Below are 25,625 nucleotides of genomic sequence, written 5' to 3' on the forward strand. Positions count from 1 at the left end.
ATTTTTTCCTCTTTTTCTTTTATTTTTATTTTTATTTTTATTATTAATATTCCACCCCCCAGTTGGGCTTTTATAAATTTCGGCGATTTTTTCAAAGTGCCCGAATTTTGAGGGCGATCCGCTTGGAATTGGTTAATTCTCGGAGGCAGGAGCGGCGGCGGCCGCAGCGCGGGGCCGGGGGTCTGTGCCCGCAGCCCCACGGCATCACCCCCGCCGAGCCCCCGGGGCTGCCGGAGGCACCGAGCCCCGCCGGCGGCAACCGGCCCCGGCGCACCGAGCCCCCGCTCCACCGGCGCTGCTCCGGCGGGGATGGATCGCTGGTTTTCGTTTTCTGGCTTTTTTTCTTTTTCTTTTTTTTTTTTTTTTTCCGCTTGATGTTGGTTTATTTTTTTCTTTTTCTCTTTCTCTCTTTTTTTTTTTTAATAAGGGCTGATTTTTTTTTTTTTTTTCCGGAGGGGTAAGCAACGAGTTGATAAAATTAAACCCCTCGCGGTGCCATTAAATCGAAACCGGGATGCGAAGCGCCGCGGCTGCGCTAGAAACTTGTTGGGGCCGAAGAAGCGGCTCCGCAGGGCCGGGGAGCGGGGAGCGGGGAGCGGGCGGCGGCGGGCAACCGGCTCGGTGCCCGTGTGTCCTTGTTTTCCAGGCTCCAGCCGGATTCCTCCTGGAAGATCCCGCGAGCCCGGGAAGGGAATCTCCGCTCCTGATTGTCCAAACGCAATTCTTGTGCGATGGAGCCGTACGAACCAAGAATTGTGTCTGGACATCTGTAGCAGAGATTTCAACTCCACCGGCGGGGCTCCAGGAAGGTGCTTTGGGGCGGAGGAAGAAGGACGGACCTTCCCCGGGCTCGGGGCACCGCAAGGTAACCGTTCCCGGCTGCAGCCCGGGGAAGCCTTAGCGAGGATTTCACGGAAACTAAAGAAACCCCGGCGGCGGCTCCGCACCGCTCAGCGCTGCCGGGGGGGGTTCGCTCCTAATGCGTCAAATATCGGCCGGGTCCTCACCGGGCTGGGCAGCCCCGGGCCGGGCAGGAACCGGGCAGGGACCGGGCAGGGACCGGGCAGGGATGGAGGGGCCGAGCCGGGGACTCCGGCGCTTGGCCGGGGACGGAGCCGAGCGCGGCGGGCGGGCGCCCCGGCCCTGCGGCTCCATCCCGCTTTATCCTTCTGGCATTTATTTTTTTTCTTTTAATTGCGTTTTAATTTCATTTGATTTATTTCGGCATGCGCCCGGCCCTGGGGCGCGGCGGGGACGCCTCTGCACCGGGGGCCGAGGTCCCCGCCAGCCGGGACACCCTCCTCCTCCTCCTCTTCCTCCTCCTGCCGCAGCCTCCGGCTCGCCCCGGGCCCAGGGAGGCCGCTCCGGCTCCGCCGAGCCGGGAACCGTTCCCGCCGCCCGGGCACCGGGCAGGCTCGGCAGACAGCGGCCCGGCCCCGGGCTCCCCTCCCCGGGCCGAGGGCTGCGGGGACGGGATCTCACCGCCGCGGCGGGGCTCGGAGGGGGACGAGGAGGGAGCGGAGCCGAGGGCTGCGGCGGTCCCGCGTCCTCCCGGAGCAGCGCCCAGGAAACCCCGACCGGGAAGGAAGGCTTTTCACAGAGAGGCTTTATGAGTCCACAAGCCGAGCGACTCGGCCGGGGCTGCCAAGGAAACCCAGGAGGAGGAGGGAAGCATTGCAAGATCTGAGCAAAATTTCACCGAGAGCCTATCTAGGACAAAGCTGGAGGCAGAGAATGTTTCAAAAGGCTTTTATTTCAGAAACTTTTTGCTGCTGTTGTTACAGGATTTTGCTGTACCCCTCTTCTCCCCTCCCCTGGCTTCCCTCGATCTTCCCATTTCTAGCTTTTTTTAGCAATGATTGGCAGCTTTTACTACAGCAGGAGCTAAAGCCATCTGGGTCTACCTGCGCTAGCAAGGGGAATAACACCTCCCAGGGAAGGAACTCATCCTATCGTGAGCAAACAGCTGGGGGGGATAAGAACAGACAAGCCCAGCCTAAGGCAAAAACGCAGCGTAGAGGCAGGGCAGGCAGCAGCACTGAAGACAAACCCAAGTGAGAAAAGGCAGGTTCAAGTCCGTTTCAAGCTGCACGCCACACAGGTTCGTTGTTTTTCAGCCAGCTCCATCACCTGGAATCCCCTCTCCGCTCCCCTGGCCCAGCAAAGCTTACAGACTCAGGACAGAGAAGAGCCTTTGGCCCGTCCGTGTCATTTACAAACGGCGCAAGCTGGACTCGAGTCGCTGCGGCTGGATTTGGAAAAGGCTGAATATCGGTTTGTTACCAGCAGTGGGCTTGAAGTTAGGCTTTCTCAGATGCAGCAGCGTCGGAGTCCGTGGGTGCTTTTAGTTACGCAGGTTGTGGTGGGATAAACGTGAGAGAGGAGTCACCCAGGAAGTCAGATGGGGGAATTACTCTTTGGCACTCCCTCCACGTCAGATAGAGCAACTCCTCTGTCAGGCGCAGGATGGGAAAGGCTCCTTGTACGGAGCACTCGGGTGTGAGGCCAGGCTGCTCAAGCAGGGTCTGGTGTACTGCGCTGCTCACTGCCTCCCAGCTCCTCCTCAGCAGCTCCCGGAGATCAAGGACAGGGCAAGCAGTACGTGGTGCAGATCGGCTCTCAGATGTGCACCCATTGAGCTTACGGCACCGGCGAGCCCTCCGCCCCAGGAGAGCCATTGCTCGGGCAGGCACGCTGCCACCGGGGACAACCGCGTGCTGCCGGAGCCATGCTGAAACGCAGGTGAGCAGGGCAGGGGGGAGTGCAGGAAGGACAATCCTGGTCGGATGCTCCTAGAAGCTCGCGCAGCACGTTTCAGACCCGTTGGCGCCAGCGCTATCCTCTCTGACCCCTTCCCTCTGCTCTCGCCGTGGCCTCCTGGCTGGCAGGCGGGCCAGTCCGTCTGTCCAAGGAAACTTCTGGAAAGCGAACAGCATCCCTGCCCTAGCAGAGCCGTGCACACCCACTTCCGCTGCACTCACAGGACTTCCTCAGGGCACGCAGTAAGCAGCCTCCCCCTCCTGCTGATGGAAAGGGTTAAAAGCCACTAACTTTCTTTCCCGGGTCTCCCTGCTTTAATGGAGAATCTCCAGCCCCAGCCCTTCCCTGGCCAGGCTGCAGCAACGCAGCTCCCCACTGCTCCCCACCTGCACAGAACGAAACACAGGCTGATCAATTCTGTCCATCATGGTGACAGAAAGGTAATTTCCTGCCCTTATCACTCCGTGCTGTCTCAGGCCGGGCATGGGTTTGTCCCCTCCAACCAAATGGTTATAAATTGACGCTGTTCGTGGGCTAGTACTTCACCCTGCCTCAGCTCAGGTATGAAAGAGGCATAAGGCATCAGAAAAACAAAACCGAAAAAGCCTATTTCTCTCCTACTTCCCATAAATAAATATCACAAGTGGAAAGTCACTACAGAGGGCTCTGAGGCTGTAATGTTTGCTACCTCACAGAAAAGTAACCTTTTGTTTCCTTGCACTTCATGTCTCACCCTTACGGTGGCTGGTGCACAGATTGTACCATCACTAAGTACTGTATTAAAAGAAACCCAGTTCCCAGCACCAAGGCAGAGGCACCCCAGCCTTGCCCCAAACCAGGCACAACTCCCCCAGAACGCCTCATTGCCTGCAAAGACACATCACGCTACTCGAGTTTCAGCACCCCTCTTCCTCCCATCATGGAAAAACAGTCCCACATGCTGCCGGTACTCTCTGCTCATTAGGGTACCTGGAAGTGCAGTCAGGAGAGGTGAAATGAGGACCAAAAGATGGATGCTGTTGTAGTGGACAGCAGGCCATGTGCTGGTGGGTCTTTATTTGGATGTCTAGTAACAAGTGAACGTGGTGGGGAGTTGCAGAGACCGGGCACAGGCAGTTCAAGAGAGGTTTGGGTGGGTTTAGGTTTTTGTTTGGGTTTTTTGCCCAGGGATTTGGATTTACATCCTCTTGTTTTTCCAGGAGTTCACCCGCCGTGCAATGTCGAGATGAAAAGCACATTATCCTGGTCCTGGAGTTTATAATCCAGCTCACCCTGCAGGCCAAGAAAAAAAAGAAAAATGGTTTAAATGTCATTTCCAAATACTAGCTGCAAAGAGAAAACAGCTCATAAAAAGATGGTGAGTGTTAGGGAGAGCAGAAGGGGATAGACTGATGTTTTCATCATAACGGAAGCAAAGGTGAGAGATCAGACAAGGAGCTGACGTTCATTATCCCACACCACTTTCTGGACCAGGGTTTTGACAGAACAGGTGGTTGCCTGAGGCAGGAAAATAGTTAAGGGCTGTTTGTTGTCTGAGCACAACAGTGGGCTGAAAAGGGAAGATACTTACCAGTTTCCTGCTTTGGTAGAAATTTCCCCAGGGCTGCCTTCACCTGCTACGGCACCACCTTACTCTAGCAAAGGGGGTCAGCTTGGGGCTGTGAAGCTGCCCAGTACTCACTAAGTTGCTACCCCACACGTGGGGGAGACCTGCTAGCAGCCAGAGGTGCGAAGCCCGTTGCCAGAGGCCAGGGAATACGGGTGATTTTTCTTCAGACACTGGCTGACTGATGAGACTCAGCAGGTTAGAGAAAGGCTCCAGGCTTCTGAACAACCACAGTACAATACAGGGAGAGAGATCCCAGCCTGCCCCTTCCCCCTCAAATACGATGCTTCGCTTGGGGCAAGAATCAGAAATAGCTTCTCTGAGAGCAACCACAGAACAGACAGAGCAATATTTTCAACAAAGAAAGTCAAACTGAAGGAGTACAGACCATTAGTTCCCAGTCTGCGTCGTTGATGAGCACCAAAATTCCTGGCCTCCTGCAGAAGAGAGAGAAATAATTAGGATACAGGACTGCTAAAAAGCTTTGCAAATAGTTAAGAACAAGGGATGTTACAGCACAGATCACAAGCTGACTGCCTATAAAGCCAAAGAGAAAAAGGAATCCTAGCACGGAGGTGGAAACAGGTACAGTCTGTGCCCTTTCTAGATCAAATAAAGGGGAGGCAGGAGCAATCCCAAAGCTCATTTGAATCAAAATGCACCATTCCTGAGGATGCTCCGAGATGACTACATTTCCTTACGATGTAGAAAAGCCAGGTAATTAAAACCCATGCGCTACAATCAAGTGCAGAGAGCTCGATGCAAAGGTAGGGAAAGCTATTCCGGTGCCCCTACCAAAGGCACTAAACACCCGGGATCCACTCCGAGCCCCTGATTACAGGCAAAGGGATTCCCCTTCTTTGATCTTCAGTGTCCTGCAATTGTCTCTCCTGTTACCAGGGGACCTGGCACACGCTTCAGCTCACAAAGATCCGTGACGAATGTTAAACACCCCCAGCGCCACCCCGCAGTCAGGGATGGCTTACACAGCTCACTCTGCTCCATTTCTCTTGGCTTTTTTTTTTTTCCCCTCCACGAGGTTGGCCCCATTTTGACAATAAAAATACATTTCCCAGAAGAAATATTTGTTGGCATTTCTCCGAGTGACTGCTTCAGTCCCAGTGATGTCAGCAGGGAACGGACAGACCTGCTAAAACTCCGGGAATTGAGGATACATGCACTACACTGCTCCAGGTGACAACCAAGAGGAAGTATACATGGCCCTGCTTCAAACTTAAGGTTTAAAGATTTGGGGAGAGGGCTGCAAAAAGATGCTCTCTGTGGAACAGGGTGAGGTGTAGTGTGGGACATCTCCCATTATCACTTTAGCAAATCCCATATTTTCATGGTCATTAACTTGCTTCTTGCAACCAACAGGAAAAACATATCCCAAACCATGGGGATCAACAGAGAAACACAAGGAGGATTCATAACAGCTGTACTTACACAGATTCCCCTTGCATAAATAATTCTGGTCGTTCTTTCAACAGATTCTGTTTGATCCACTTTAGCAGGTTTCTGATATCCCCTGAAAGGAGAAAGGACAGCAGTTTACAAACTAGCTGACGGCTCCTAGCTGATGCCAGAACAAAGTGATTGTTTATCCACAAAAGAGTAGATGAGGAACATGCAAGATGCATGGCGATAGCTGCAAACCTCCAGTCAAAGAAACCACCTAACAGGACTGTCCCTTACCAGCATCTAACGGGCAGCCCTGCCTCAAGGGAGCTCAGAGCTCAGGGCTCTGCCCCAAACCCCACAGTTTGGCAGAGGAGGTTTCCCACAGAAAACGCATCCCACGGAGAACGAATGCAGTTTTTGCTGAAGCGCCAATCCAGCAGGAAACTGCCGATGTTAAGATTTCTTTAACACATCCTATATCCTGCATGTTCTGTTATCACCTAACAAATTGATGTTTAACTCTCTCTGTGTTTAATTAGATTTAAAAAGTCCAAACAAGCAAGCCTAAGAACCTGAAAGGAGTAAAGGCAGATACTATCGGTACCAAAACCAGCACAACCTCTCAGAGTTCTGGGGCACAAACATGTACATAACCATGCATTAAACACGCATGCAGGCACCGGCCACAGTAGTTGTATTTGGACACTTGCAGTATGCCTTGGCATCACACCTGCTGCCATGGCATGTTCCCCATGCCGTGCCTGCTCCCTCCTTCTACACTTTGTGCTTATAGCTTCTTTATTAAAGCTCAGCCTTTATCTTTCCATTTCAGTAGGTGACAGGAAGGATTTGTCTTCATGTAAAAGGAGGAGGAGACACTGCTGGCGGGTTTTTATAGTATCAATTTTACTTTGTGAGGCAAAAACAATTTCTTTAGTGATAGCATCAGTTAATTTCCTATTGGAGAGGTGAGAAGCGACAGAGGGGGGGAATAATCCGTTACAGGGTTTAGAGAAGCTGACAAATTGCAATGTGGAGTTCTCCTGCATTTGCTTCTATATTTCACTGTTCCACAAACCACTTCATCATTCTGAATCCACAATCAGTTATTCTCCCGGGGCTCCTTTAAACAGCCCTTTGAAAGCCCCGAAAGAGTTTTGTTTGTTTTCAAGGCGCGAGGAAGCTTTTCGAAGGCACAAATCCACCAGTGAGGGCTGGAGCCCCGCTCGCAGGACAAGCGGGGATGGCTGGATGGGTTTCCACATCTGTCTCACGTGTGGTAACCTCGCCATAGTCACGGGGAACCTTTTCACATGCGCCTCTCCAAGCTAAAATCAAACTCTGCATATGATTCCCCATGTGTTTGCTTCACAACCAGCAAAAATAAATGTGCTTGTAGCAGCTTGACTCAGTGCTTGTCTTACCCTGGGATTTTATGGGATCGCGGATGCTACCCAGAGCAGAGCTGGGGTTCTTCCGAATAACACTACCCCCACCACTTCTGTCACACCAAGGATGAACAGCCCTGGCATAGGCAGGTGCACATCAACTAGGCGATGGGGACATGTCCATCTGCAGCAGATGGGGGCCTCTTTTCCTGGGGAAAGGGGGAGGGGGATGCTCTGAGATTCTCTCTGTTCCCCCCTGGTTTCCCAGGGCATCGGTGCCTCCAGATGACAGCCTGAGCCCTGGCACACCCGTCCCACCGTAGGGCTGCCTGGAGCATGACAGGTATTGCTGCCTCCGAGCACTGGATCACTCTGATCAGAGCAGAAAGAGCTGCTTTGTGCCTTAAAACTGCCCGGTGAGCTGGATCACCTGCCTGGGGCCAACCCACGACTTCCCTTGTAATGATATGTAGTTAAGAGCACAAAATAGACCATTTTCTGCCACTTTCCTAGCAACATGCACCGGGGATGGCAAGTGCCACTCAGAAGGTGTATATATACCGTGCCGGTCAGTCAGCCGCCAGAACAAGAGTTGACTATATTCACCTTCCCCTGAAAAATGCTGCTGCAATGTAAAGCCCTCAGGATCTCACACCCAAACGGCTCCTGCTCTCCATCACCAAGAAATGAAAGCCAGAGAGGAAGAAAGCCGGAGAGGAGCCTTCAGGAGAAGGAGGGGGGGCTCAAAGGGGACACCAGCCCCACCGCAGCAGCGCCTGCGAGCTGTTTCATATTTATGCACTTGCGGCAGGGCACACAACAATGAACTGTGCCATATACCATTCTCCTTGCATGGAATAAGCAGCCCTTTCCTCTGGGACCTTTCAGGAGAGATCATTTAAACAGAAACACGCTGCACCAGCTGGATAAAACACAGCCACCTAGAAGCAGCCTGGACGAAGGGGCGAGAGGACTGATTTATTCGAGGCTGAGCTGGAATACTCCCTCACCCCTACGCCTTCCATAATAAATGTTATTTTCAGCCCCACCTGAGCCTACATTCATTTACTCCTCCCCAGAAGTCACGTACACACATACTGAAGAATTTGACATTAGGAAAAAAACTGATACTCCTGTGCACGCCTGGAGCTTCCCCGCTCCGAATGGCAACAAAAATTAAGACCTCTTCTCTGCAGCCACCCTTAAGACATAATACTTTTGGCTGCTTTCTCAGCATTGAATTTTTTGCCCACCTTCATGTCTCTACATTCTGTACACCAATATTACTAGAATAAATCAATTATAAAGGATGAAAAATGACTAGAGCCACACCAAAACCATCTCCCACAAGTAAGATACTGAAAAGGTACAAGATTACTTCCATTCCAAGTGGTCTGGGGAGAAGCCATCTTGCAGCTCAGTGCTTCAAATAGCAGTCTTGATCAACAGCTCAGGACTCTGTATATTATCATGATGGAAATAATAAGAGGTAAATTATAGCACAACCGCTTATCTCTTGCAGTTGACATACGTAGTGTTCCCAAGACATTTTCTTTCTGATACTACACTACGGGTCTAACAGGTTTCCAGCTCCTGGGCTGAGGATTTGCTATGCAAACAGCAGGTCCTCTACAAATGACATATAAGGAAGGAAAAAAATCTCAACCTGGTCAGGCACCACATCCGCTGACAAGTTAAACTGTCACTACGACACAGCAATTTTACAGCTGTGTTGGTTCTGAAGCTGGCCTCCATCACAGAACAGAGGCATTTGCTATTTGCAGGAGCACAGTTGTACTACACATGCTGCCATTTGGCTGCAAAAGCAACCATGCATTTTGGCCCTGGACTGAGGTCCAGGTGAGAGCTGAGACGATGCAGCATTTCGCTCCCGCATCACCAACTCAAGTCCAGCTCATCCCAGTAACGATATATATTTTTACCATTGCTGCACAGTTGCCATGAAATCCTTTTGGTAGACTACTCTATTTGAGGAGTCACAGCAAACAAATTTCCGCACCAAAAAATCCACTCTAATTATTGTTAACTGTCCTCACCATTGGCAGCATCAGCAGAGAAGCCAGAGTGAACCGGCCAAGGAAGCTGAAATATTCTCAAACTGCAAAGGAGGGACTGAAGCACATGGTAGGAAATCCCTGTCTTATTTGTATACAGAGACAGCTTCTGTTGCTTGTGCTAACAGTACATCAGACCTCCCCAAATTCTCAGAAAAAATAATCTAAAGTTAATTAAAAAAAGAAAAACCGACAAATGTTTGAGAAAACTGTTTAGTTCAAGTGCACAGATGGGAGCTCAAATCCACAATACATGCATAAAACAAATCACCCAGCGAAACACACAGCTCAGGAAAATGAAGTGTGTGCTTGCAGTGACACAAAGTCATTGGCTTGTCACGCAAGCAGACAGGATGCAAAAACTGCAGCGAGCATGCATACAAAAACCCAACAGCGTCGGCTCATTTGCAGCCCAGCTGCATCATAAACACTTCTGGTTGTGGCAGACAGAACTGCACAGTCTGCTCGGTCCCCTTGCGTATCTTCCAAGGCCTGATCTTCTGAATTACCACAACTGTTCCTTGATGAAGAATCTGCTGAGCTTCCTCTGCAAGAGAAATGCATCTAAGACTCCATTTTAGTACTGCCTGGAACAAGAGCCCAGGTTCATTTGCACCCTCAAAACCAGGGCTGAAATCCATAGATCTTTCCTAGCTCAATAAAACCTCCTGGGCCTGACAGATTCATCAGTGATAACTCAGCTAAGAGGACACTCGCTGTGTGCAGAGAGAAACCAGGTGCCTCAAATAAGAAGCACCAAGCTGGGTGTTGCACTAGAAGGATCTCACACTGAACTGATAAATGTGCAGAAACGCAGAAGGATTTTGTGCAACTGTAATACCAGTTGACACAGACACGCAGCTCTCTGCTCCCAGGGAGCTGCACAGGTCGCTGGCAGATTCACACACGCACACATGCAATAATCAGACACCTCCATGTCCCTGCCTTAAAATCCATATACAAACCCACACAAAGCACAAAGTGCCTCGAAGGGCACCCAGAGGGTGTAATTACACCCATATTCTTGCCTTGGCTGCAGAACTGGGAGCTTATTTCAGGGAAATAGGGGAATCCTATAAAGGCCAAACCATGGAAAATTCCCTTCTGGTCCGTAATAAATAAGATATATGCAGCACTGGTCACTAAGGGGTCAGTGCTGCAAGCGCACAGTGCTTTCCCGGGCCGCCTTGCGGATACCTCCCTGTGGGGTACCATTTCTTTGACCCAGAATAAGATCATTTATCATACTGACCATGGCTGAGCTCCAATTTGCTGAGGTCACTAACTCTGGACGAGCGCCGCTCCACCCACATTCTCAGCCACCGGCCTGTAACCATGACAAAGCCCCTTCCCTGCCGCTCCTCTGCCATTATTCCCCCTGCCTGCATGGAAATGTATGGAAAGACAATTTGTATGCCCCTTTCCCTGCTTAAGCAGCTTGTTTTTAAAATAGACGAACCAGCTCCCAATACCTGCTGCCCCTCCAGGTGCGTGCCTTCTCTCTGCTTTTGAATCTGATGGCCCTCCAGGAATCTGCTCTCTAAAAGAGCTTGTTACAAAACCTGACCTAAGGGATCCTTCAGACTCCTCCAGCCTCCCATCTGATATGCAAATCATTCGCTGAAGCAGACGATGGTGTGCCATAAACTGCAGAAGAAGACCTGGAATAGCTGATATAAATGGAGTCACAGGCAAATGGGTTCAGTACTACGCAGAGTGAGCAGCAAGGCAAAATTTTGCAGCAAGAGCAAAATCCATTTTCTCTGACAAGTGCACAAGCCAATCCTGTCATGCACTGGAGTGGGCAGTGATTTAAGTACTAGGGAAAAAATTAGGGGGTAACTACAGCCAGACATAAGAGAATCCCAGTCGTTGCTCTCATCTGTTCTTGCCTGCTACAAATGAACACCAAGGTCTTGGTTTCTGTAATTTTTAATTGCTTTATGACATCTTTTTCTCACTTCTCAGCTAGAAGAGCAACACTCTCCTCCATTTTCTTGTGTCCACAAAATGGGAAGGGATCACAGGGGTCTTTCATAGCCCTCCTGTTAGCAGTGAAGACTCAGATCCCAGCCATCACCCAGCAATTCTCAGCCCTGAGATTTTAATCACAACGCTCATGAACTGGAGAGGAACTACTTGGGATCTTCCACTCCCTACAGGTTGCTGGCAGGAGAACACAAGTTCAAGGGATCTCCAATCCCACTTGCTAGCCAGCAGCAAGCCTCCAGATCCATCAGCTCCCATGACAAAAAAAAGCAGCTCCGAGCTGATTCTCAGGGTAAACCTAATCCCTACTCATTTCCAAAGTCAGAGCATCTAATCCCGTAACACCCAATGCTATTGTCACTTCAGGCTCCCAAATAAATGCCAGTGCACCAAACTGTCTCTTTTAATTAGGATCACAGATCACTAGTGCTGGCCTAGGGTCTTGCCTCTCCTTCAAAATTGTCAAAGGAAGGAACCAAGAGTGCCTCAAAGACTATCGCACTGGCAGCAAAGTGCTAGATTGGCAATTGCAGACATTAAAAATAACATTTCCTTAACAGGTCCTGTGATTTTATCCCTCTGCCAGTGCAGAATTATTCTCAAAAGACCATCCCAAGCTTTGCCCGCTTTAAGATGCTTTAGCAATGTAGACCTACTACCAAACCCCAAGGAGACTGTGCCATGGTCTAATAGTTTTTGCAGTCAGGAATCTTCTGCTAATGCACCAAACTCCCATTCCTTCATCCCTCCCTATCAATCTATGCTAGATGATATTGCGTCACCCTGGCTATAATCTGTCCTTCCCAATGATGAAGGAGATATCCCACCTCATCACTTTTCCATTCATTTATCCTGCTTAACCTTGAATGTTGCTGGTTAATTTTTTTTAAGCTGCTCAGGAAGACAATTCAGAGAATGCATTACTAACTGCGGGCGTAAAGCTTAGCCAAAACCCATCAAACTGAAATTTCCCCTCTCTCCTATTTTGCCAGCTTCTGGGTTTTGTGTGCATGCACGTGCACTGAGGGTTAAAAAGGAAAACCTTATCACTATTACAAGAGACTACACAGAGCTGATATGAGACCCCAGACCACAGAGGAAGGTGGCTGCTCCTGCCAGCGTGCAGAGGGATTCCCCGACAGCCTGGCACTGCCCTGCGCGCAGCCAGCCTGGCTGAGGGAATCCCGTGGGCTGGGCTCTCCCTGGCACTGCCAGCTGGATCAGAAAGTGCCTTGAAGTCAACTCCTTGCACCCCTCCCAGCCTGGCTGGTGTCCCCTCTGGCTGCTGGATGAGTCAGTGTTTCAGCTCGGCTCAGGAACTGCCATGATTTTATTCCTCTAAATACAGAAATTGCGCAGCGTCCAGTCCTCGCCTCTCACTTTCAGGCTCAGATCTGCTTTGCTATTATTAGACTTTCATATAGGGCAAGCACCATTAAACCGATTCCTGTCCACCCAACCCAGCCACCCCCACAGATACTCCAAGCCCCTCAGTCTTACTTGAAAGGGGAAAAGAAAGGGCCAGTGAGATGATCAGGGTGGAGGAGAGGGGGGGTAAGATTTACAAGTGAATGGAGGTAAGAATGGAGCAGTTTGTGGGATAAAGGGGCTGCAGAGGGAGCTTTACAGATGTGCAGAGGGACGGCGGCTCATTGTTTAATTAAGCAGAAAGTGGCTCTTTTGAAAAGCAATTTTGCACAGGAGCTCTGAGCTCAGCAAACAACTCCTGCGAGTGAGGGCAGGAGGAGAAAGGAACAGCTGGCCCGGAGCCGTGTGAACCGCATGCTAAGCGGTTTAAAGGGCCCGGATCCTCCTCCCCAGCCCTGCTCCGCTGCCACCCTCTGAACAGTGCTGTCAGCACAGCAAATCCCACCAAGAGAAAAGAGAGAGCAGAGAGGGGGGGCTGGCACAGAAAGGTTATCCTGCTAGGTGTCCGCACTGCAATACAGCGGCTGGGAAGGAGGGTGGAACAGCCAGGCTTTGTTATCCCAGGGATTTGGTCACACACAAGAGCTGGTTTCTGGGTGCCTGGGAAGCTCCTTCCACAATGAGTTGGGATGAGCTGATCCGGTAACACGGCTCCACGGCCTCCCAGGAGAATGCTGGGACTGCTCCTGCGAGGGCGCGCATTTGGTTCCCCGTTCCCTCTGAAGGACTCGTTCCTTGCACAGAAGCGACGCGTGGCCTCGCTGGGACGGCGACCCGAAGCTCTGCACGCAGCCGCTGAGCCCCGCACCAGGGCTGCAAACGCAGCAGGGACCGCTTGATCGTGGCAGCAGCAGACCTGCAGCATCACACCGGGCTCCCAGGGCTGCAAATGCAGCTCCTTGCACCAATTGCTGAAAAGAGCAGCCGGGATCCAGGGCTGAGCTGGTCCAGCCTGAGGTTCCACCCTGCATAACCCACTGAATCCCCCTTCCTTGCCAGCAAATACATAATTACCTGCCTGAGAGAGATGCACAAGTAGTGGAATAACCCCAGAGTCCTTTGAGACCTGCGAGTACCATACACCGTGGTTAAAAATATTTGACTGCATCAAGTTCCATAGAGCTATGGGGGTTTTCTATCATTCTTCTAGTAAGCCTCTGCATTACCAAATATATTTTTATTCTTTCTTTGGAGCAAGTTTTAAAATGTTAGGAATAATAAACAGAGCAATAAAAGCATTCCAGAATATTAATAACTTAACTATTATGTACTACCTAGCAATAGCACTGGGCATTTACAGACAATCGATGCCAACTGCCACTCTTGATTTTACACGTTGTTTTGGCACAGCACCCCAGTCAACTCTGAACACGTGCCATCCTGTATTTTTTAAGCCACTCGGCCTGTAACACAGGTCTGATCTCTTGAGATCCTCAGGCTCTTTTCCGAGAGGATGAATGCTCCCAACTCCCTAGCAGTCCTCCATGCTGTGCAGAACAAGGACCCTGGAAAGCAAAGCTCTCGAGGAGCAGGCCATGCTCCAGGGATTTAATATAAGCAGCAATTGGCAGATTATTTTAATTTTCCCTCTAAAAAAAATCTGATCAGCAACAGGCTTTTTCCCTGAGGTTTTGGTAAAGGGAAACCACAAACAATTACCAAAACACACTGATTAAAAATTTATCCTTCCAGACTTGTAAGTGCCAAAACACACAGTGAATTCTTGATTACCCAAGAAGGTGCTGAAACTGGTCACTGCTGCTCCAAAAACACAAGTCCCATCACTGAAACCATGGGAGAAGTTGGAATTCGAAGGCCTGGACCCACAGCTGAGCAGCCTGCAGCACAACTGCCAGAGACTTTACAAAGAGCCCCAACCTCCAGATACAATATCCAGTAGACAGCACAGCAGAGAGGTTTGTAAGCACTCTTCACCAGCATGACGCTGGTGAGCTAAACCTGAAATGACTACAAGGGTTAAACAATGCCAGTGACTTCCTACCCTTCCAACAGCGTCCATGCAACTCACATGGCCATAGACAAATCCACCACTGTGAGTCCCAGCGAGATGGAGGAAGGAGCTCCGGCATCACTTGCAGAGCAGTCATACAATGATCTATTTGATTACTGAAGCACTTGGTTAAATTACTGTGGCTTGTTTCAGGAGGAGGCTGCCAAATACATTTTCAGTTTTTAATTTAGGGTTTCTCTCTTTTATGCTCCATTGTCTCTAATAGCCTCTTAGATGCTTGAAAATAAAGTTGATTTCCCTGCCAATTTAATCCTCTCTCCATGTGACAAATATCGTTATTCCCCCAGCTGCTTTCTCCCACACACACTGTTTTTATGCAGAATAAGCCAACAGGGCATTAATGCCTTTAGATCCTCTAACAGCATTATCAATGAGATCATCAAAATAGCCAGCAATTTGGGACAAGATTCTTGTTTAACTTGAGGTCTTCTTTCCGCAACAGCTCTAAAAGATTACACAGTCCTGCACAAAGTGTGGCTTAAGTAAATCTGTCTGCCTATGCAGATATATATCACACCTTTTTAAGTTCCTACTTGGCAGCAACTTCAACATGCAGACTAAGACAGCTCTGCTTTGGAAATAAAGAACTGCTGTTTTACTGATGTTAGGATACAAAAAGCCCCTTGGATTATAAAAATAGGTCCCGCCACACGGCTGTACCCCTCGTGGCTTGCTCTTGTCCCATTTGCAGCTTCCTTCCTCCTGCCTTTCCTAATCCCTCTAGGAGCCCACCTCCAGGCGTCAGAGAAGGACAGAGAATCAAATCTTCTTGAAAAAGTTAACTGGATCTGGAACCCACCTACTTTCCACCTAGTGCCTGTTACCAGGAAAAAGGAAATGACCACATAAGACTTTGTTCAAACAACATTATTATCATTCAGAGAACATTGTCCCTGTCAACTATGGAGCACAGCTTGTTTTATTCATGTAAATATTTGTACGTATTTCTTCATATAATTTTCCACCTCCCCTCACCTCTGGGATATATATAAAAATGCCTAAACAATTAAAATATAGCTGGACCCAATGTCCCCGAGAGAACCAGCTGCTCTGCAAAAAGGAGGACAAAGACAAAAATAACCTAGAAAGAAAGGAAGAGTGGGTAAGAGAGGCCAAAATGGCCAAAAATAAGCTTGATGGCTAATGAAATCAGTTAAAATGGGGTTAGAAGTGCAGGTCTTCAAGCAGTGTTCATACTACAGATCTTTCCCCAGAGTATTAACTGATGGACATGCAGGGTAAGGTAAGCAACAGGATGCACCAAGTAGAACTCAGCTGTTTTATTTCTCTAATTCTTGTAATTCTGGCTGCACGAGGGCAGCAGGGAACATACTACATCTTTCTTTACCCAGAGATAGGTGAATTAAACTTTCTTAATGTGAATGAGGAAAATACAAGGCATTACGAGTAATATAAAAACACAAGAATTTACCAAATTTCTTGTTCACATGTTTCTGATCCGTTTCTACTGATTCCTCACTTCAATATAATTCTCATCCAGAAATATTATGAGGAGTGTCTCCAGTGATCCCTTACTGTCAGACGGTAACTGCACGTCTGCCCACCCCATCCCTGTGCTGGGTGTAAATATCACTATAGCAGAAGCCTCACAATTCAGTCTCTGCTCCTCAGCTGCTGCAATCCACAACCTGCCCAAAAACTGAAACCTCCCTGTCACTCAATGCACATGAAAACTGCAGGCTGCAAATCAGGGGAGCTGGCAAGTGGGCACACTGTCCATTCTGCCACTCTTATTACAGGGATAGCAGCATCTGAAAAGCAAGGCAGCGTGAAAAGCTGGGGGCAATAATGTGTTAGATGAATGTGGAATGAATCACTGGAGATCATGAGTTTGAACCCTGAGACTGAGCCAGATCTTCAGGGAAAGATTTATCCTTTAGGATAAATCCAGCTCCTCGTGAAGTCTACAGAAGTCTTCCAAGCAACTTCAAGTGGGAATGGATTAGGCTACATACAACTGCACCAACAACAACCATCAGGCTAGAAGGATATTAATCCCCTCCCTTCCCCTGACAAAAATAAACATCTCATGTAATAACCCCTTCTTCTTGAGCATCTGATCATGGTTTGAACACCACCAATGCTGTGGGTATCAGTGGGTATTTGAAATTTACAGAACACTGACAAAAACAATGCTCTAGCCCCCAAGTTTATAAACCAACTAAATGAGTGTTTTGGCATTTCTTTACTACCTTCCATTTAAGGATCTTAAGTGCTTTAACAGTGCTGGAATTTAATGCTGAACTCTCTCGTGATACATGAAAGTATCACTACTACTTCACTAGCAACAGGGGAAAGTTAAGCAACACGACTAAACTCACGAAGCAAATCAGCATCAGGTCTTGCTTCTGGATCCCTAGTCCCTGTCCTTAACCACAAGATAAGATACTATTCCAGTGCTCCTATTATATTTGAATTACACATACTTAAGTCCAAGCATCAAAAGCGCTTCTACCAATCTCTAATTACTTCCAGGCATGGCAAGAAGATTTCAGGCCTGAAGATTCACAGCACATAGATTATGGTATTAGCCATTCATGAGATATTAGTTGTTAGCATTCCCCGATGCTTTGTATTATTTCAGTTTATAATCCCACTCTCAAAGAGCATAAAGCATTGCTATCTAGCTGGAAGAATTCAAAACATACCTGCGGCAAAATTACGTTGCAACTGAAGTATGCACACACATAAGGAGAAACGAGAGAGTTAGTACAGCACTTCTCAGTACTGATATTCCAAATCACAAGCCAGAGATTATGACTATTTATCACTGGGACACTCAAGTCTTTAGCTTAACAGCATCTTATGTTTTATTGTAGAGAAGGCTATATGCAGGATGTCCAGTATCATGTTCGAGCATTAGCTTTGCCATTTTCAACTGCATAGTTAATATAAAACGATTACATATACTTGAAAGTCAAATGAGTAGATAAAATACATTTATGTTATATTGCTATACACACACCCACATATCTATATATGACATATATAAGCACACATACATACATATGCCTCTTGGAAACCTCAGAACAGGGAAGAAAAAACAAAGGAGAGAGGAGGTTATTGGTGGTTTCAAGTATCAAGCAAGACAAATGTATACTTGATGGAAACATTCAGAGGCCATTGTCTATCCAGGAGGAGGGAGGCAAAAGTTTTAAGGAAGGACTTGATTCACAAGTGCTTAGAAGACAGGAAAGATGCTCAAACTATTTCTGCTTGGTTATTTACTTTGAGGACTAACCATCGTCTGCCAAGCTATCTGATCCACGGCACGTCGGAAAGTGCTTTTAAAACACATTGATTCTTGTTGCCAACTAATGAAACTGCTGTACAAACCAGCTTTGTTTCATTTGTTGTCATTCTTTCAAGTTATCTAACAGGTTCTGATACTCACAAGGCTCTGGTTGACAGGGCAAAGTCACCTGATGCTTTTTGACACCATCGAACAAGAGTTCTGCACCACCTCTGAAATAAAAACAATGAACCACTGAGATTTTGCTTTATTGTCAAAAGGAAGACAGTACAAAAGAGGCAATTTACATAGATGCCACAACAGAGAAAACAAATGACACACACTATATTTAGCACAGGATTCTCTTTGTCCTTTTTTCCTCTCACAAACCACAAGTTCGTAGGGGAACTTGCCATCTCCCATCGCCAACACACACAGGAGGCTCCATTGCGGGCCAGAACCCCACGGTGCCAGGCATCGTCCCAACAGAACAGAAGATGGCTCCCATCCCAACACGCTTACAAACTGCCATGCAGTGTCTAGCCTAACGCCCTCCCTCTCCCTTCAGCTATCGGCATTGCTTCAATTCAAACAATATTACAGCCACCATGCTACATCCAACATCGCTCGTCCCTAACACCTTTTAGCCAGAAGTCTCAAGGCATTTCACAAAACGTGAAAAATCGTAGCATCCTTCTGGAATAAATATTCCCCCACTTTCCACTTGTGAACAGAGAGAGGAAATGACTCACATGAGGCTGCACAGCAAGTCAGCTGCAGAGCCAGCAGTCCTTGAGTCCTGGCAACCCTTTCTTGATCTACTTACTACAAAGCATTCCCTCTCAGGAGGGACTTGACCAGGAGAAGCAAGCAGAGCAAGCAACCATGATGATAAAAGTAAAAATAAATAAATACACAATCTTCCTCCACTGAACAACCTGACGAACATCCCTCTTCTGATATTCAGAACACACTGGGGGACTAGCCTCAGATAACTAAATGATGGCCTCTGCAAGCACAAGAGATCAAGTGTGAGCAAAATATGCAGAGGCTGGCAAGTACAGGAGCTGGTCCTCACACCTGAAAAAAAAGGGATTTAAACTGGGTCCAGGTGCCTAATCTCCTTAGACTTAGAAAAAATAACTGATTTTCGTAACTGCAACTTATAAGCCTCAGGAAGCTCCTCACCTATATTCTTTTTCTGGAAAAAGAACAGTTATGAAAATCTTGAGCTTTACAAACATATTTTCCTGATGTTGTGAGGCCACAGGCCAAACTCAGTCTTAGAAGATTATGAAACTTTATCATGTGAGTAGGGACATGGATATTAAACACAGATGCTACTTTAAGATACAGGACACAGAAGCAGATAATGCGAGCTCTTGACTCCAGACTGAACAGGGTGGCCAAAGTTTTAACAGTTAGGAAACTCTTAAAAAACTCTACTCACTTGATACTCAACTGAGGTAAAAAAACAACCAACCCATTTTCAAAGGGCATATAATTGTGGCAAAATGTTCTTCCAACTTAAACATAGGTTACTTTATAAAATTTTCTTATGAAGTTACTTTCTGGAAACTTATGGGTGCCTTGCATCCCTTGGAGACCAACACAATAAAGAGAGGTCTTTAAAATAAATAATCCCCACGTAAATATCAACAAAGATACATCCAGACGTTACTAAGTTCCTTTAAATTCAATATCTTAAAATGCCACACTAGGTTTTCTTGGCTCTGCAACGGAAGAGCACAACAGAACCCTTGTTATGCCCTCGGCAGCGTTACTTATATGCAGCAACTCTCCTAAAGAGCACTCTGTTGGTGTTCTTCCACCAGCTCACAAAAAATAGTTATCTGAAAATTGAAGCAGTGATTATTAACATGAGCTGAGATTCATGCAAGAGAACAAGTCACAGCAATTATATGAAAAACATTTTTTTATGTAATGAAAACAAGGTCACGCTTTGTTACAGTGGGAAATGTAGATTGCAAGATAAGGTCCTTCTGTAATGCGCTAGCTGTGGGGAACTCAGCTGTGATTTGTACATAGAGAGCTCATTTATGCATTTCCAAGGGAAGCAAAAATGCATCTCACTCTTCTGGGAAAATTAGGAGACTTGCTGCAGCTGGAAGTGGGAAAGACTGAGGAAAGGATTCTTAAGGAGAAGGGTATTTAAAGGGTTATGGCATTTCTGTGTTCGTGAAAGGGTGGGAAAAAGCAAATAAATAGTAGCCTTTTAGCTTCTACTAAAAGGAGGCTTTAACAAAATAACACAAGTATTTCCACAAATATGCACAGGCTTCCACTGCAAACACTTCAACTTCCCAGTGCCAGTGCGCTAGCAATGCAGATACTACAGCAACGAAGACCTGCGAACCAAAATGCTACAAAGCAAGAACCCTGCTATTTTACACTGAACCGAAATAAATGAAACACAAAGCAAACTGAGCGCGCATGTACACACACACAAACACACGCACACATATATATGTACAGAGAAGAAAAGCCGAAAAACGAGTGGAAGGTTTTTATAAATAATTTTAATAATAATTAAAAAAAAAAAAAGGTTAAAAGGGGAGAAAGGAAAGGACTTGTACAAGACGCTCACACAGAGACATAAGCGAGGCCTCGGCGCCGAAGGGCCGGGCAGGGCAGGCCGGCCCCAGCACCGCGCTACCCGGGCAGCACGGCAGCGCTGCGGGAAACCGCCCCGGCAGTGCCCGGCCCCTCCCGGCGGTGCCTGACACCCCGGCCGGGTTCCCCGGGCGGGGGGCGGCCGCACCCGCCACCCCGGGCCGCAGCCCCGAAGCCCCGTGACAGCGGCGGCCCCTCAAGGCCGCGCGCAACAGCCGCTCCGCCTCAGGGCCGCGACCACCTCACCGAGGGAGCCCAGCCCGGCCCTACCCTCCGCCCGGGTCCCCGGCCCCCGCCGCCGCCGCCGCCCGCGCTCACCCGAACTCCACCTGCAGCGACACGGGCGCCGCCATCTTGGCGGCGGCGGGCGGGAGGGGAAGGCGCGCGCGGGCCGCGCCGGAAGTGCCGCGCCGGCTTCCGGCCGCCCCGCGTTGCCCGGCAACGGCGGGAAGGAGGGGCGGCCCCGGGCCCGGCCGCCGCCGCCGCCGCCGTGTAGGGCCCGACCGGGCTCCCGGCGGTCTGACCGGGCTCCCCCGGGCCCGGCTGAGGCCGCAGCCGCAGTGGTGCGGGCCGAGCGGGTTGGCCTGGCCTAGGCAGAGCCCTCAGCGGGGCTTCCGCGGTGCCGGGGCCCACCGGGTGGGCGCACGCTCTCCTTAGGGCTGCTGGAAGGGAGGCCCGTGCCTCCGGAGGTGTGCGCTAGGCTCTGACGCCCGGCGATGTTATTTTAAAATACCTATTTCTGCTTTAAGGTCACATCTCGCTCTACACAGAGCCCTTTTTTCACATGTCGAGAATGCTTCTGCTGCGCAAAGGCAAGGAGCCGCAGCAGACGTTTCCCAGCGGCGAAGCCAACCTGCAGCCTGGCAGTTAATTTGAATTTTTAGTGGGGAAGCAGAAATAGCCAGGCCTGGTGAGTCTAACGGCCGCTCCTGTCGCCACCATGGAAGATGGGCTTCTGCACGTCAGAGGAGGCGGCAGTTCAGCATCCCCTTCTGCTCAGGGCAGCCTCTCCTAGCGAGCATACCCCCACGGCACCGGGCACCTTCCAACAACACGTTAAACAACGCGGCTCACATCTGTCGCCTGTTTGTTTTCTCCTCCGTCCCCAGAGGGACAAGCATGTACGCGGGCGGGATGCAGCCATGGCGGTGACAGCTGGGCTGTGCAATGGCGCAGGCTCTTCTTCCCCACAACATGGAGCTGTACCGGGCAGCGCTGGTAGAAAAACTGCAGCCCCTTAACCCTCCCTCCACTCCGCGGAGGGTTTGGATTTTAAAAATACATGTACGTGTGCACACATGCACATAGAAGTGTAATACATACGCATATACATGGTGCATTATGTGTAAGGGACATAAATTTACGCAGACAGATTGCTCTTCGTTTATGCTAACGGAGGTCAGAGTATGCCTAACCCCGAGAGCAGAAGGTGGTGGTGTTTGTAATGGCCTTTTGTTCTCAGAGGAGATCATTCTCGGGGCTGGGCCCCAGGAAAGGCCGGTCCCCAGCACAGATGAACACTGCCGTCGCTGCCAGGGTTACGTGATGGCAGAGACGCGAAGCTGTTGACCGTGGTCTTCATCCAAAAATTCCAGCTGGATTTTAAGTATCTCTAAATCCCGAGGCTTTTGAGTATCTCAGAGATACGGCCCAGGATGTTGAACTGATTGTATGGGAAACCAGCTGAGGAAAGAAGCCTTGGATGAAAATCTTACTGCTATACACTTCAGAAATGACTGAAGTACTCTGTATACAGAGGATCTGGTAATCTGGACTCCAGATCAGTGTTTGCAGTTATGGTTTTATATGAGCTATTCTTCTTGCTTCCAGAAATCATTTATGAGGCCAAATAATAGGAGAACTGGCTCCTGAAAGAATCTTGATTCCCGAGTTACAGAAATACAACAAAATATTACAGATTTAGTGTTAGTACTTCCCCAGAAAAGCAAAAAGAAATTAAAGAGAACAGTAATCATAAATACCAATTTGGCTCATTCAAGCATTCAAAGCTGGTTACTGTTAACAATTGCCCTGGAAATACAGTCAGCGAGCACGTGAGATATGGGGGACATTTTTATGGACATCGTGTGCTTGGCTGAGGAGCAAGTCCCGTCTCTGTGCTGGGTGCTGAAATCAGAGCATCACAAATTCTCTGGCATATGCTTGGGGATGGGGAAGGCAAGCACATAATCTCCTCAATAAAGTGTAATGCTAACATTGTTGTTTCTAAAGTGCTGTAAACATTGATGGTATTTGATAAACAGGTACATAAAGCAAAACTAGCTAAAAACAAGGCTCCTGCCTTGAATGTGTACCCTGGGTTCACTTTGCTGTAACACACCGTCTTCTCATTCAAACCCAGGGATGTGTCACTGTGCTTTACTTAAGCTAAACTTCTCTTTTTATACCCAATCTTCCATGGCAGATCCCTTACTTGGTCCCAACCGTGGTACGGCACTGGGCAGGACCAGGCGTCCCTAGGTAGCTGTGGTGCTCGCCTGGGTTATGCAGGGCACAAGGCAGCCGACCAGGGTGCTCTGGCTGCACCCGCCTTTCCCCTCCCGCAAAGTCAACTGTGCCAAACAAAAGAACAGGTTGGAAATTGAGCCTGGCAATAAAGAGGGTTTAATTTCTTTTGTCTCAGTCCTGGCTTTTTTTTTTTTTTCCTGCAGTTTGCATGCTTTTTTCTCTCCCCTTGAGTGCAGAAGGGGCATGCCTCCATCCCTCCGCTGAGGGTTTATTCTGGAGCAAACGATTTAGGTCGCCATCATGTTTTACAGGGAAATGTAGTTTATAAATACAGTGGGGCCCAGCACTCCGAGGAAACATTTTATCAGAAAGCCCCAAACTGACGATTCAATTATTTTTCAATAAAACATCAGGGGAATGCACAAACAGCTGCTCGCATCCTTCCACACAGCAAGTCAAACTTCAAGGGGAACAATAGCTGGGGAAAGGGGAGCCATCGCGGAGGCGGCGACAATGGGTTTCCTTACTCGGGGCTTTGTTTGATTTCCCCGTCTCAGTTTTGAACTCCCTCCGCTGGAGAAAAGCGAGGGGGTAGGATGGGGAGAGGGGGAAGCAGGCAGAGGGGAAGGAGGGTCAGTGGGAGTTAAAGCCTTTTGCAGCCTTTCTCTCCCATTCATGTGGTAATTGGGTGTCAAGCAGAGATCAGTAAGATGGAGCCCGGCCTCTGTGCCCGGGTTAAACTGCAGCAGAAAGAAAGCGGGAGCTGAACCGATGGAGGCCTGAATGTCATTAGGGCGGGAGGAAGCGCCTCTCCCCCAGGAGCCCTTCTGCCGGGGTGCTGGGCTGGGGGGGCCGCTTCCCATTCAGGGCATCCCTGAAAGCGGCCAGACAAAGCGGGAGGGCGTCCGAACAATGCCGCACCCCCGGCTCTACCTTCAATAGGGAGCTCTAAACAGGCGTTTAACCTTCAGAACAGCTGAAACTGATACTCAAAGCTGAGGAGGTGGCTGGACCGCCACTGTTAGCCTCTTCCTGCGGCCGAGCCGGAGGCCACTTGGATGGCCGGAGGCGAGGAGGGAGGCCGTCGACGGCCTCGCTTCCTTGGCCCCGTTGGCACAGCGCTGGGGGTGCGCAGGGCCCCGTGTGGGTTGTGGGAGGTGTCACCTCCAGGGCAGGATCAGAGCCCGACTCCTGCTCAGGCTGGTGAGACGCTGGCATCCCCAGGGACGGCTGCTCAGCACCCTCGAGGATGGGGCTAGAGGAAGGCAGGGCCACACCGAGGAGGGGGATGCGTCATAGTAAGGATCGTATCCCACTCCACAAGCCTGGGATCATTTGGCAAGGGATCTGGGGAGGTCGGGACAACGACACCCCTCCTGAGCAGGGGGATGCCCCAGCCTGGGACAGTTGCCATCACCTGCGATTCCCGGGGTTGCCAGCCTGTACTGCATGACCCCAGCTGCCCAAAGCTCTCCCAGAGCCTGGCCTGGCATCATCTGTGCCTATGGGCGGGATTTTTAATCAACCAGGAGAAAAGAGGGTCAAATCCCGGGTTATTTTGGAAGGCCAGATTTGCCACTGAAACGGGCCAGGCTCAAAAAGAGCAGAGCAGGATGCGTCCCCTGCTCTCCAAGCCTCACCCTGCTGCACAGCCTGGCCATCCTGTGCTGTGCAGGAGCGAAGTAGCTAATGGCCCCGAAGACATTTTCTTCCCTAGTGAAGCCTTTCTGCTCTAAAGAGGAAAGCTGCCATCCCTTCCATCTGCACACAGCATGACAAGATGCAGGCGCTTTCCACAGACCATAATTTTGATGGAATCCCCTGCAACACAGCCCCTTCAAACTGGAGGGGGAGAAGCTGTCCCCAGCCCCGCTCGTGGTTACACTGGAACCACTCAGGGGAATCGCATATTTCCATTTCTAAGGAGTGCACCAAAAGATAGTCCCTTCTTTAGTCCAGAATATTTCCCTCTCGCTGCTTAAAGGCAAAGCTAGCTCGCCAGCGTGTGGAGGAGCAGGCGGCTGTCATTGTTTGGGAAGACTCCAGCACACCAAGAGTGGCAGGAGGAGGCTGGAGAGATGCAGTGTTAAAGACTGTCACAGACTTTCTCAGCGACAGAAATTAATTTCACCCAGAAAGGTCCTGAGCAGCTTGCAAAGCTGCCACCTGCATTTAGGCTAAAATATGGTCCAGTTTTGCACACCAAGCATGGTCTGGCTGAGCTGGACCTAGAGCTAGAAAGAGACTATGATCAGAGAGAAAGCTGCAGCATTATTTTTTCTTAATGTTATTGTCACTGTCCAGGATGCAGGGTCTGGGAGAAGCAGTCATCTCCATGGTGAAAAGTACATTTGGTTTGTAAAGCTCTTTGGCTTTGCTTGAATTAATAGGCTAATAATAACCCAGGAAAGGATTTTAATGTTTTCTTAACCTCACGCAAACAGCTTTTAAGTATTTTAATTAAAAAAGAATAATACCTCATACTTTATATATAGTACTTTTATCTATACCCAGCTGTTGAGCCAGACTAGCGTATTGATCAAAGGAGTGAGATAAGTCTCACAAGGTGTCTCTAATCATAGAAAGAGGA

At 49.1% G+C, this 25,625-nt stretch overlaps 1 protein-coding gene across 1 annotated transcript; it reads right to left on the reverse strand.

Moving 5' to 3' along the window:
* Positions 1-3,779: 3,779 nt before the first annotated feature.
* On the reverse strand, positions 3,780-21,005 carry URM1 (ubiquitin related modifier 1). The gene is made up of 5 exons (XM_069772045.1): positions 20,885-21,005; positions 18,095-18,165; positions 5,813-5,894; positions 4,755-4,803; positions 3,780-4,032 (listed from the first exon to the last, which is right to left on the reverse strand). Exons 1-5 carry the CDS (start codon positions 20,917-20,919, stop codon positions 3,964-3,966), a joined length of 306 nt encoding a protein of 101 aa, XP_069628146.1. The 5' UTR covers positions 20,920-21,005; the 3' UTR covers positions 3,780-3,963.
* Positions 21,006-25,625: the final 4,620 nt, after the last annotated feature.

Source organism: Haliaeetus albicilla, chromosome 26 (assembly GCF_947461875.1).
Source record: "Haliaeetus albicilla chromosome 26, bHalAlb1.1, whole genome shotgun sequence".
NCBI classification, from domain to species: Eukaryota; Metazoa; Chordata; class Aves; order Accipitriformes; family Accipitridae; genus Haliaeetus; species Haliaeetus albicilla.